The sequence below is a fragment of the Callithrix jacchus genome, chromosome 7 (genome assembly GCF_049354715.1).
Source record: "Callithrix jacchus isolate 240 chromosome 7, calJac240_pri, whole genome shotgun sequence".
Taxonomy (NCBI): Eukaryota; Metazoa; Chordata; class Mammalia; order Primates; family Cebidae; genus Callithrix; species Callithrix jacchus.
In genome coordinates, this window is record NC_133508.1 from 26,281,501 (window position 1) to 26,296,308 (window position 14,808).

The 14,808-nt window shown below is 33.8% G+C and overlaps 1 protein-coding gene across 8 annotated transcripts in view; it reads left to right on the forward strand.

Moving 5' to 3' along the window:
• Positions 1-14,808, forward strand: part of MYO3A (myosin IIIA) — a 236,097-nt gene that overhangs the window by 8,689 nt on the left and 212,600 nt on the right. For all 8 annotated transcript variants that reach the window (XM_035306980.3, XM_054258524.2, XM_035306978.3 and 5 more), the window contains 2 exons: positions 9,006-9,190; positions 11,774-11,908. In XM_035306980.3, the coding sequence (XP_035162871.3) occupies positions 9,023-9,190; positions 11,774-11,908 (303 nt within the window). In that variant the 5' untranslated portion in view covers positions 9,006-9,022. The remainder of the gene's footprint in view (positions 1-9,005; positions 9,191-11,773; positions 11,909-14,808) is intronic.

Here is a 14,808-nt window from a genome sequence, read left to right on the forward strand (position 1 = left end):
AAACTTCTAGTCAAACATTTGCTCATTTTTTGATGGGATTGCTTTTTGTTTGAGTTGTAGTAGTTATTTATGTATTCGGGATGTTAACCCCTTATCAGATACACGATTTGCAAATGTTTTTTCTCATTGTGGAGATTGTATTTTCACTCCATTGTTGATGTTTTGTACATCCCTTGATATACAAAAGGTTTTGCTTCTTACCAAGGCCAATTTATGTATTTTTTCTTTTCTGCCTGTGCTTTTGGCATTATATCCAAGAAATCATTGCCAAATCCATTTTCATGAAGTTTACCCTTATGTTTTCTTCCAAGTGCTTTATTATTTTAGCTCTTATATTTGTCTTTGATCTATTTTGAGTTAATTTTTATATATGATCTAACAGGAATGTTCTTTTGCATGTAGATATGCAGTTTTCCCACCCTCATTTGTTAATAACTGTTTGTTCCCTATTGCTGGAAATCATTTGACTGTATTTCTGGGCTCTCTATTTCACTGTTTGTCTATATATGTACCAGTACCACAATGATTTGATTACTATAGCATTGTACTAAGTGTTGAGACCAGGAAGTATAAAACCTCCAACTTTGTTCCTCTTTACAAGATTACTGGAAATACTTTGGGATTCTATATGAGTTTTAGGGTATATTTATTTCTATTTCTGCAAAAAACATCACTGGCATTTTAATAGCAATTGCATTGAATTTATAGATCCCTTTAGTAATATTGACATTTAACCAATATTAAGTCTTCCAGTCCATGAACACAGATACCTTTCCATTTATTTGTGTTTTCTTTAATTGCTTTAAGCAATGTTCATAGTTTTCAGTGCACAAGTCTTTCATCTCCTTGGTTAAGTTTATTCCTAAGTATTTTGTTCTTTTTGATTCTATTGTAGATGAAATTGTTTTTCTAATTTCTTTTTCTGGTTGTTCATTGTTAGTGTACAGAAATGTAGCAGATTTTTGCATGTTTATTTTGTATCCTGCAGCTTTGCTGAATTCATTAATTGGTTCTAACATTTGTGTGTGTGTGTGTGTGTGCATGTGAGAGAGAGAGAGAGAGAGAGCGAGAGAGAGAGAGAGAGAGAGGGGGGGAGGTGGGGGGGCGGGATTCTTTAGGCTAAGATCAAATAGTCCTGAATAGAGATAATTTTAATTCTTTCTTTCCAGTCTGAATGCTTTTATTTATGTTTCTTGCCTGATTGCTCTCGCTGGGATTTCCAGTACTATGTTGAATAGAAATGGTAAAAGTGGGCATTTTTGTCTTGTTCCTGATCTTAGGGAAGAAGCTTTTAATCTTGCACCATTGAATATAATGTTAGCCATGGGCTTTTTATAAATGGTTATTATGTCAAGGCAGTTTTCTTCTATTTTTAGTTTGTTGAGTGTTTTAATTTTGAAAGGATGTTAAATTTTGCAAATGCTTTTGCTGCATCAACTTATAAGATCATGTGCTTTTTCCCCTTTCTTCTGTTAATATGGTATATTACATTGATGGCTTTTCATATGTTGAATCATTCTTGTATTCTAGAAATAAATCTTCCTTGGTCATGGTGTATGATCCTTTTAATATGCTGTTGAAGTTAGTTTGCCAGTATTTTGTTGAGGATTTTTGCATCAATGTTCATAGAGATATTCAACTGCAGTTTTCTTCTCTTATAGTGCCATTTTCTGGTTTTGGTGTCAGGATAATGCTGGCCTCATAGGATGAGTTAGGAAGTGTTCCCTCTTTATTTGTGTCCTCTCTCCTAGTAAATTTGCTTAAAGGTTTGTCAATTTTGTTGACCTGTTGAAGAATCAACTGATGGTTTTGTTGATTTTCTCTATACTTTTGTTCTCTATTTTATTTATCTCTGCTGCATCTTTATTATTCCTACTTTTTGCTATGTTTAGGTTCAATTTGCTCCTCCTCTTCTTGTTCCTTAAAATGTAAAGTTGGATCATTGATTTGATATTTTTCTTTCTTTTTAAATTTAAGCTTTTAGAGTAACAAATTTATCTCTTAGCAGTACTTTCACTGCATTCTGTAAGTTTTGCTATTTGGTATTTTTATCTTCATTTGATTCAAGATATTTTCAGTTTTCTCTTGTAATTTCTTATATAATTTATTGGTTGTTTAATAGTGTACTGTTTAATTTCTACGTATTTGTGGATTTTCCAGTCTTTTAGTTTCATTACATTTTGATCAGAAAGGATGCTTAGCATGTTTCAGTCCCTTTAAATTCATTAAGGCTTGTTTTACAGTCTAACACATAGTCTATCCTGAAGAATGTTCCTGTGCACTTGAGAAAAAATGTGTATCCTGTCATTATTAGGTGCAGCATTTTATATATGTCTGTTAGATCCAATTGGTCTATAGTGTAAATCATGTCTTTTATTTCTGATTTTCTCTCATTCTTCTATCCATTATCGGGGACATTGAAGTCTTCTACTATTATTGTAGAGCTGTTTTCCCCTTTAGTTCTGTTAGTGTTTGTTCATATATTTTGGAGCTCTGAATTTTGGTGCACATGTTTGTAATTGTTAGGTCTTCTTGGCAAATTGACCATTCTATTATTATCCCATCTATGGCTTAAAGTCTTTTGTAGATAGCATATAGTTGCATCAGATATGTTTCTTTCTAAAATTAATTCTGATCTGTTTTTTGATTGGAGAGTTTAATCCATTTACATTTAAAACACCAATAGGGAAGAACTTACTATTATCATTTTTTGGTTGCTTTTTGATGTTATAACATTTTTATTACCCATTTTCTCTAATACTTTCTCCTTTTGTATTTAGTGTATATTTTGTAATGACATGTGTTGATTCTTTCATTTCCTTTTGTATGTGTGTGTGTGTGTGTCAGTGTGTGTACACACACACATATTTGGGATGGTGTCTCGCTTTGTTGCCCAAGCTGGAGTGCAGTGGCACAATCTCAGTTCACTGCAACCTCCATCTTCCAGGTTCAAGCAGTCCTCCTTCCTCAGCCCCTGTAGCAGCTGGGATTACAGGCATGCAGCATCATGCCTGGCTAATTTCTGTATTTTAGTAGAGATGGGGTTTCACCATGTCAGCCAGGCTGATCTTGAACTCTTGACCTCAGGTGGTCCACCTGCCTCGGCCTCCCAAAGTGCTGGGATTACAGGTGTAAGCCACCATACCCAGCCCCTTTTGTGTATATTTTATAGGTATTTTCTTTGTAGTTGCCATGGGGATTAGATATAACATCCTGAAATTATAGCAACTTATTTCAAATTAATACCAACTTAACTCAATTGCTTATAAAAATTTGACTCCTTTATAGCTCCCCCCAAACATTTTATGTTATTGATGTCACAAATTACATTTTATGTATTGTATCCCCACTTAACACAGATTTATTGCTACTGTTATGCATTTGTGTTTGAAATTCAAGATAAAAAATCTGGCATTAATTAAAATTACAGTGCTACTGGATTTAAAAATTTTCCACATAATTACTTTTACTGGAAAACTTTCATTTTCATAAGACTTCAAAATACTGTCTAGCATCCATTCATTTTAATCTGAAGGGCTCCATTTATCATTTCTTGTAGGACAGATATTATTGTAATGAACTATCTCCATTTTTGTTTATCTGGGAACAAAAGTAAATTTTGTTCTCCTTTTTGAAGGATAGCTTGTCAGATATAGAATTCTCAGTGGACGGGTTTTTATCTTTTAACACTTTAAATATGTTATCCCTCTGCCTTCTGGCTTGTGATATTTCTGCTGAGAAATTCACTGATAATCTAGAGAGTCCCTTGTATGTGATGAGTTGTTTTTCTCTTGCTGCTTTCAAGTTTTCTTTTTTTGTCTTTGTCTTTTGACAGCTTGATTATAACGTCTTGGGCATGGGTTTCCTCGGATTTGCCTTGCAATTCACTCAACATCTGGGATTTGTAGATGCATGTCTTTCCTTAAATTTTTGAAGTTTTCAGCCATTATTTCTTCAAATAAGCTCTCTTCCCCTTTCTCTTTCTCTTCTTCTTGAATACTCATAATGTATATGTTGGTATTATTGATGGTGTTCTATATGTCCCTTAGGCTCTGTTTATTTTCCTTCATTTTTTTTTTGGCCCTTCAGATTATAATTACAAGTAATTTGTCTTCAAGTTCAGTGATACTTTCTTCTGCCTATTAAAGTCTGCTATTGAACTGCTTTAATGAGATTTTCAATTCAGTTATTTTATTGTTTATATCCAGAATTTCCATTTGATTCTGTTTAATAAATTTATCTGATTTCTTATAGTCTGTCTTATTATAGATACTTTCACATGTTCCCTCTATCTCTATTCTCTGAAAAAAATTGCATAAGAATTCTTTCAAAAATATTTGATGAAATTGATTGTTGAAATCATCTGAAATTTTTCTATGTACTCTTTTCTATTCATGTCTACTTAATATTCACCAAATGTTTATGAACTGTCTACTATGTGTCAGACATGGTTTTAAAGTCTTTGAAGTATATCAGTGACAAAAACAGGACAAACATTTCAGGCCTCATGAGGATCACATTCTGGTAGTGGAGAAAATAAATTGAAAAAATTATAATTATAGGAAATTATGTAGAGTGTTAGGAAGTGATTAGTGTTATCAAAATAGAGCAGGGTGAGTTAGACCAGGAGTTGGGAAGCAGAATGGGATGTAGAAGTTATATTGGGATTTTAAGTAAGATGGTCAGGGTAGGGCTTATTGGGAGGGTGATGGCTAATGTAAGACTTGAAGGAAGTGAGAATGTGAGCCATGTCAACATCTTGAGAAAGAGCATTCTAGGTAGAGGGAATACAGATAATCCAATAGGGAATCAGCCCTCCTATGTTTTAGAATGATCATGAAGCCAGTTTGGTTATTTTATTAAAGAAGAGTTAAGTGCATGTTTACAAAACAAGCAGAAAAATTGAGATGAAAGTTACGATCCTGAAGTAAGATACATTTTTTATTATATTATGATCATTTTCTCTATCTTTAAAAAAACCCAAAAGCTCAATATATAATAAATCTATTCAAATAAATGAGTATTCATTTTAGAACTTTAGCTTTATAAGTACCTTTTCAGAATTATGGTAAATGCAGTATCAAAATATGGTAAATATAAATGTTGAAGAGAATTATTTGGCTTACATGATCATATAACTAAGAACTTAATTATATGTTTTTAATTTTATAAGCTAGAGAATTACTTTTAATTCTGTGCATGCTAAAGGATTAGGAGGAATACATGAACATTCATTTTTATGTAAAATGCAATTTACTGTAGTTATTAAGTAATTAGTTGTTAAGTAGCTGTGACATTCTATTTCATTCCTAAAGAATAAACAACTTTGTATGGAAAAAATACAGTTTAGCAGTCAGGAGACTTGACTCTAGTCTAATTCTTGAAATTCTTTAATGTGTTATTTTGAAGCAGTCATTTTAAAATGGCTTCATTTTACCTACATGTTGGGAGTTTTGTTTATTTGCTTTATATGAAACATGACTGTGTGTATTCTGTTTTCAAAATTCCTTGTTTTTGTCATTTTGTGATTATAGTTTTATAATGTTTTACAAAATATTGATGCACTGCTTTAAATATTTGTCTGATTGAGAACTGTTAAAGAAAAAATTACACTTTAGACAAATTCCTCCTTATTTTTAGTCCACCTCATATATTTTCCTGATCACTTCAGAATTTTCTCTGAATCTTTTCCTGATCACTTCAGAATTAATTGATTTTTGCCTGGGCGATTATAGCATTTTATGCATGTTCTTATTATTTATCACTTTTTATATTATGTTATAGTTACATGTTTATTAATCTATCCATGAGTTCTCTATCTTTGTATTTTTCAAACCCATCAGAATACTTTGTACGTATTTGTTGTTCAGTTATTTTTTTTATTGAATTTTTATGTCTGTGAATTGAAAAACCAACAGTTAACTCCTGAGGGTTAATATATCAGAAATTAAGATTGTGTTCAATAACATTACTGCTTGAAAGGCAGTATTCCATGTAATGAATGTTTCTCTTGGTTGACAGCTCCTATTTCAGACCTTTAACAAGATTTAATTTGATCTTTTGGTCTAACGTTTATGTTATAGAGATGGTATAAATGCTTATTTGCATGACTCAAGTAGATATAAGAAGTAGTTATTTTGTCACTGATTAAGAAATTGTTAAAGAGGATTATTATTACTGATTACCTCTTTGCATTTTGGATCAAAGCCATGAATTTCATAAAGATTAAGGTTCTAAGAACTATTCAAAATTATGTTTTATATAGTAATATAATTTTTAGCAGGCATTCATAGCCATTTACTAGATAATGTGGCCTTAAGTATAATTAATCAGAATATGCTCTTTATTGTGTTTTGGATTTCATATTCTTTTTAGTTCTCCCTAAACCTTATTTCTCTTCCTAACTTAAAAAAAAAGCATTTTTTGAAGAACGCTATTTATTCATTTATTCAACAGCTAGATATTTAACATTTACTGTATGTTCAGGCACAGAATTAGGCCAAATCTATTATTAGATTTGAAGGTGAACAAGATAGATTAGGTCTCCACTGTCAGAATTAACAATGAACAAATAAACATTTGCCCATTTAGCCAATATTTACTGATTGCCTACCATGTGCTAGGCATTGTTCTGGGAATTGTGGGTACAGTCATAAAATAACAAAGTCCATGCCCTTGTGTAGCTTATATTCTAATGAAAGAATAACAGGATAACTGGAGAAGGCTAACTTCTGAAGGTTGGTCAGGGAAGGCCTTTCTAGGAAACTGACATTTTAGCTGAGATCTATAGGACAAGAAGGAACCAAAGGAAAAGGCTATTTGAGGACAGTTACCCCAGATAGCAATGAACTAATTATGTTTGACAGACATTTGTTTGTTGCTTTTAAGGTCAGAATATTAAGGATTATTTATTATTCCTTCCATTTTTTTTTTTTTTTTTTTTGAGACGGAGTTTCGCTCTTGTTACCCAGGCTGGAGTGCAATGGCGCGATTTTGGCTCACCACAATCTCCGCCTCCTGGGTTCAGGCAATTCTCCTGCCTCAGCCTCCCGAGCAGCTGGGATTACAGGTACGCACCACCGTGCCCAGCTAATTTTTTGTAATTTTAGTAGAGACGGGTTTCACCATGTTGACCAAGATGGTCTTGATCTGTTGACCTCGTGATCCACCCGCCTCGGCCTCCCAAAGTGCTGGGATTACAGGCTTGAGCCACCGCGCCCGGCCTCCATTTTTCAATTATGAAGTACATGCATCATTTGTAAAGTTTGATAGAAGAGGGTAAACAGCAAAGAGGGAACAATTTGTGAAGAGACAAATTTGAGGAAAGATATCACTGTGAAATAGTAACTCTAGAGAACAGGGAGTATACAAACAACAAAAACGCAGTAGGGTTGCTGGGCAGGGTTGAGGGTCTATTTGTCAGTTTGTTATCCTGAATTGTCAGTGAAACTAGTCAACATGGTTGTATGGTTTTCTCAGTTATGGGCACAGATGTGAAGATGATGTAGTATTTAACCAGAGTTGTTTTCCCCCTCCAGGAGAATATGATGGAAAAATTAAGCAACAAGAGTGTTGAGGGCATTTGTAAAGTCATCACAGTAATACAAGGCTTAAAATCTATCCTGGGGAAGGAGAAATGAGCAGGGAGTGAAAAATTAAGAGGATTTATGGGCTTAAAGAAAACTGAGGATCCGTGGATTGGTGATGTGAATACAGCTGAAAGTTATGAGTGTGGCCAGACAAGTGAATTTCCTAAGCTAATATGAAATATTAATATATATTGAAAAGAGTGGTTTTGTATAGATAATTGAAAAATGTGAGGGCTACTAGAGGTGCTAAGAGCACTTTCCTTTCTTTTATTATTCTCACCCTTTTTTGTAGTTTTATAGAAATGGTGTAATATAATATAGGGAGAATGCAGAAAAGAGCATTGTTTGGAAGTCAAGAAAAGGTAAAATGTCCTTTAGAAAGTCACTTGACCTCATTGAACTATTCTTTAATTAATTGACAAATTAATTATTTCAGCAGTGTGCCAGGTGTTAGGCATACAGTGATGATATCGGATACATAAATGCTATCTGATTTATAATCACAATAACAGTACCAGTGATGATATCAGATAGTGATAATATTGATGATGATATTAATAAATGACCTCATTGGCCATATGCTTTTAATTAATTAATTAATCAATCATTTTAGCACCGTGCCAGATGCTGGGTATACAGAAATGATGTCAGATAACAGTAGCGCAGAGTGCAGTTGGAGTACCTAAGTGGGGTGTGCAACCCAGAAGGAGTGGAGAGTAGTCACACTTGGAAAAAGTGGTATCCAAGCTGAGATGTGAAAGATAAGTAGGTTTTGGAATTTAGCAAAGAAGCCACAGGCAGATGGGGTCAGGAATAATATATATTAAGATCCTCAAGAAAGAAAGGCCTTGAGGCATCCAGAGTAGCTGAATCATAGTGTGTGAGAGAAGAGGCTGGAATATTAAGGAAAGGCCATATTTTAAAGAACTTGGTAGGTTATATTAAGAAAATTTCCTCCTAAAGGCCATGTAGAAGACTCATTATCGAGTTTTACATAGAGAAGTGATATAAAACATGATCATTTATAATGTGTAAAATCTGCTTAAATGAGAAAGTCGAATTTTATTATCTCTAAGTTTATTCTAAAATTATTTGATTGTTGTAATATTTAATATAAAGAAGAAAATCAAAATAATATAAATATATATCTTATTTTAATCTAAAAAGAATAGCAATTAATAAGAGACTAGATTGGACATAGAAATAAAGTCCTACTTACAAAGCATTATTAAACTCATATTAATGTTTGCAAATGAGAATAGAAATTCAAATTTCTTATGACTCTGAAATATGTTTGGTTACTGTTGAATATTTTCTACCATAGCAGTGAAAATATTAGCTAATTTCCCATGGGTTTGTGTGTGCCATTTGATATCCTCAGTCAAATGTAGATGAAACTGTACTTCTTATCTCCAGGTATTTAAACCTTTGAGATGTTTCCATTAATTGGAAAAACAATCATCTTTGATAACTTTCCTGATCCTTCTGATACATGGGAAATCATTGAGACAATTGGCAAAGGAACTTATGGGAAAGTTTTTAAAGTATTGAATAAGAAAAATGGCCAAAAAGCAGCAGTCAAAATTCTGGATCCAATTCATGTAAGTCGTATTTTTTTCTTCTAATTAGCTTTATTTTTATCTGTATTAAATGCTTAAAAAGACTGTATTGTATCTTGAATAATTCATCACAATAGCAGTCTAAAATAGATTACAATTTAAAAATAAATGTAAAAGAAATGTCTACTTGTTTGATTTTCCAAGTTTCTGTGCTTACTACATGTAATAAGGCACAATAAGTACTTGATGAATAAATGCTTAAATGCATAAGCACACAAAAATTGCTGCTCTCAACAGACAATATTATTGAGGTTGACTCAATATTATTTTAGACATAAAAATTGTAAAGATACAAACTCAGAGGTCTAGAAGATCTTTGTAAAGATACAAACTCAGGGGTCTAGAAGTAATCCTAAAATGTCATCTTAACCATATCTCCTTTTTGTCCTGCATTTATTTAGGCTTCAGGAAATATTTCTCTAAGACCAAACTAAAGAGTATTTTTAAAAACTTAATTTATTTCAGAGAAGGAAAATTAATTTTAAGGTTTGCTTAAATGTTTCCAAAGCACACATGGTATGGATATATAATCAGGGCAATGTTCCTCATTATGAAAAATTAAATTTCATGTTCAGCCCTGCTGATCTCATGTGAGGCCACAATGAGGGGGTCCCCATATGCTTTTTTTCATTGTTTGGTAGTAGTAATAAGGGAAACTGCCAAACCTTTTCTCTTCTGTAAAGAGCATGAGACTACTGAGATTCTGTTTTGTGTTCATGAGAGCTAGCAGTTTCAGAATATCTTCAGGTTGCTGGGAGACACCTTTCTCTACCATAGCACATGGGTGAACCAGAATGAGCTCAGTAATCACATGTTCCCCAACATCTGTTGAAAACAATTTCTCTGATTAAAGGACTCTTGCACACATGATGGGAATATGTCATGATGGAAATGATGATATGTGTGCAGAGAGGGTATCAGAGAGGTAGGACTTTGTTACAGTTTATCTACTAACTGTGGGATGCTGCAATAGGTCTTGGAGTTTCCATTTGTTCATTTTAGGGTTGCTGTTTCTTTTTTTGACAGTTTATTTCTGCTAAACCCATCATAACTACACTGTTCCATATTACTTTGAGCAGAGGAAAAAGGTAGGGGAGGTTTATTTTAAAGTAATAAATTAAATAACACTGGAGGAAAAAAATGAGACCTAGCATGCCTAGGCTTAACTGGTGCTGAATGTCTTCACATTCTCTTGGAAACTTCTAAACATTTAAACTGAAGGAAGAGAGTCATAAGCTAAGTTCTACCAAAGTGACTGTACATCTTTCCTCTAGCCTTTGCATTAGGGATTCGGGTGTGTGGCAGCATGAGAAAGAAATTCAGCCCAATCACATTGTCTGACCCCATAGTGTATCTCTCTTTCCCTTCCTTCTTAATGGAGAAGAACAGATGGCTTATAATCTAAGTAACCACTATTCTTTCATAATTTACTCATGTATGGTGTATCTACAAACCTTATGAGTCATACTTAGTACTATTTAATGAAATATTGATTTCATAACTATAGCAATTTATTCTTTTGCTTTCATTCTTGTCACAGTACGTATATATTTTTCTAAGAATTACTTATTTACTCTTCATCATGTCACAAGTCAAATAAAAAAGATTAATAACAAAGAGATTATAGCATCCAAACAGCTTTCAAAGATTAGCTTATTTTAAATTAAAGGAGTCTTACTATTACATATTTTTAATCAGTGATTTTTTTTTCAAGAGGGGGGTTGAATGAGTAAGATGAGAAGGTAGTAGGCTTGGAGTCTGTATCTGGATTTTGCACTACCCAGCTCTGACTGTAACTTCTCAGGGCTTGACTTTATTCCTTTAAAAATTAGAGCTCATATATAAATTCTACCTCTATGATTCCATGATTCTGTAATAAAACAACATATACATTACATGTCACTATAAAAACAACATTAATAAGGCTTTCTTTTATTTATTACTCTGTGAATTGTTTCATTTAAGTGATTTTCTAGAAACATGACTAAGTAGCTATCTTTCATTCTTATTGACAAGATAGCAACCTGTTCTTCTTTTGGTGAACGGACCTTTAGTTCATTAAAGGTTTTGTGCAGTCTTTTATAACTTAACTCCATTTTAGTTTTTTGAAAAAGCAGGAATTTATTGTTTGTAGGACTGATTTTTGGATAGCTTCTAAATACCCTTTTTTCTGAAGAAACAAAATGAACCGGATTTCCAGTCCTAAAGTTTATTATTTCAGATCAATGGCTTTGCCACTATAACAAAGTTAATACTACAAAATCAAAATCATCTGGAGTAGCTCTCCATAAATATTTATTTATAATTGCATATAAAATAACTTTTTCTTTAACCCTTTCAAAATGTGATTAAAATAACTTGAGATTCACTTGATTAGCATGAAAATCACAATTTCTCCCCTTAAATAACATAATGAGAAATTACAATACCTAATACCAAGCACAGTAAAAACTATTATGACCTTCTTGACAAAATGGAATTCTATATTTGGTATTCTATAATCTATTTCTTTGAAATTACTTACGTTTTTCTCACAATTCTCTTCTTATGACTTCTTGAAACTAGGATATTGATGAAGAGATTGAAGCAGAATATAACATCTTAAAATCTCTTTCTGACCACCCTAATGTGGTTAGATTCTATGGGATATATTTTAAGAAGGATAAAGTAAATGGAGACAAGCTGTGGTTGGTTCTTGAGGTAAGTGTTTCAGCATTATTTGCATGGGTGGAAACTTACAGTGCTTACTTCGTTTCATATATATGTGATTTTCTACAAACATGACTACGTGGCTCATCTTGTTTTTGTTTCATTCTGAAATGACTTACTGTACTAGTTATGTAACATTGATACCATATAAACAATTCTGGTAAGTTCCTGACCACAAATGTTGTGCCTAGTTTTGGCCTTGCTCTCTTAAGAAACATATCAGAAAATTGAAGGAAAGCCACAAAGACTATTAAATATTAAAAGGAAATAACTTGACAATAAAAGACTAAAGAAACTGAAACTATTTTTCCCACAGAAAAACAAGTTAAAAGGGATTTCATTATAATATTTATTCATCTATATTTTGTTTTCTTAACATGTGATAAGGCTCTGTGCCAGGTGCTAGGATATAAGAGAAAATTAATGTTAAGGTGAGGCTTTATTACCCAAAAATAGTGAGCTGTGATTTTCTTTTTCTGTCTTTATTGAATGCTAATGAATTAAGCTACAGAACCAGGTATTAAAATTTATATGGAAGAAAACTTACTCAAAATGGTGTCGATACCAAGTAAGTTGCCAAAAGGAAGCTGTGGAATCTGCTTTTTCCAATCCTAAAAAAGTTTTCTTACACTTTAGCAATCCTTTCTAAGGCAGGATACTAGCAGGTCCCTCACTAAGGTGACTGCCAGTCTCAGAATAATTCCATTTTTCTGATTTTCATTGAATATTATACAAGTGAGGTAAACATTATTTCTAATAAAATCTATTAGAATTTTTTAAAGTTGCTTTTATCAAAGTCAGGGACAGTAGATACCTTTATTTGACAACTATAACATCATATATTTTTTGTGTTCATTATTATTTTATAAGCATTTGAGTATTTTCTTTTAGAATGTTCCATTGCTTTTCCTGAGGTGGCATTGTCTCAGTCCATTTGTACTGCTGTAACAAAAGTTGACACCCTGAGTAATTCATAAAGAATAGAAATTTAAGGCTGAGGCGGGTGGATCATGAGGCCAAGAGATCAAGACCATCCTGGTCAACATGGTGAAACCCTGTCTCTACTAAAAATACAAAACATCAGCTGGGCGTGGTGGTGCGTGCCTGTAATCCCAGCTACTCAGGAGGCTTAGGCAGGAGAATTGCCTGAACCCAGGAGGCGGAGGTTGCGGTGAGCTGAGATCGCGCCATTGCACTCCAGCCTGGGTAACAAGAGTGAAACTCCATCTCAAAAAAAAAAAAAGAATAGAAATTTATTCCTTACAGTTTTGGAGGCTGAAAGTCCAAGATCCAAGAACCATCAGGTTCAGTTTGGTGAGGCCTGTTCACCTCCAAGATGGCACCTTGTTGCTATATGCTCTGGAGAGAAGAAATGCTGTGTTCTCACATGGCAGAAGGCAGAAGGCAAGAGAGCCCAACACTGTGTGGAGCCTATTTTTAATAAGGATCTTAAAACCCCATTCACAAGAAAGAAGCCCTCATGGCCTAACTACCTCTTAAAAATCCCACCTCTTGATAATATCACATTCACCATTAAGTTTCAACACATGAATTTTGGAGGGGCACAGCCAAAGTGTAATAGGCATAGTAATCATATGTAAATTATATTAAGACTTTATATTCATATTTTTCCATCATGTTTTTTGTTTGTTTGTGTTTTGAGACAGAGTCTCGCTCTGTCACTTGGGCTGGAGTGCAGTGGCACGATCTCACTGCAACCTCCACCTCCCAGGTTTAAACAATTCTCCATCTCAGTCTCCAGAGTAGCTGGGATTACAAGCGCATGCCACCACACTCAGCTAGTTTTTTGTATTTTTAGTAAAGACAGGGTTTTGCCATCTTGGCCAGGCTGGTCTGGAACTCCTGATTTGTGACCCACTTGCCTCGGACTCCCAAAGTGCTGGGATCACAGGTGTGAGCCACCGTGCCTGGCATTGTTCTTTTTTTTTTTTTTTTTTGAGATGGAATCTTGGTATGTTACCCAGCCTGGAGTACAGTGGTGCAATCTCAATGATTGCATCCTCCACATCAGTTCAAGGGATTCTCAAGCCTTAACCTCCTGAGTAGCTGAGATTACAGTCACATGCCACCATGCCCAGCTAATTTTTTTTTTTTTTTTAAGTAAAGACAGTGTTTCACTATGTTGATCAGGCTGGTCTCAAACTCCTGACCTCAAGTGATCTGCCTACCTCGGCCTTCCAAAGTGCTAGGATTATAGGCATGAGACACTGTGCCTGGCTTCCACAATGGTTTTAAAGTGATTCTACAAATAATAGATGATCATTGCAGAAAATATTTGAAGCTATAAAAAAATTCTTAACAGTTAACATATTTGTTTCATTTTGTTGTATACTTTTTTCTTTTTTTGTCCTTTTTTAAAATTTTAAGTTCAAGAGTACACGTGCAAGTTTGTTATATAGATAAACTTGTGTCACAGGGGCTTGTTTTACAGATTATTTTATCACCCAGGTGTGAAGCCTAGTTCCCATTATTTTTTCCTGATCCTCTCCATCTTACCCCCCTCCATCCTCAGGTAGACCCCAGTATCTGTTGTTCTTCTCTATTGTCCATGTGTTCTCATGATTTAACTCCCACTTATAAGTGAGAACATGTGACATTTGGTTTTCTGTTCCTGCATTCGTTTGCTAAGGATAATGGCCTCTGGCTTCAACCATATTACTTCAAAGAACATAATGTCAGTCTTTTTTATGGCTGCATAGTATTCTACAATGTATATGTACCACATTTTCTTTATTCAGTCTGCCATTGATGGCATTGATATGGTTTGGCTGTGTCTTCACCCAAATCTCATCTTGAATTCCCATGTGTTGTGGAAGGGGAACCGGTAGGAGGTAATTGAATCATGGAGGCAGGACTTTCCCATGATGTTC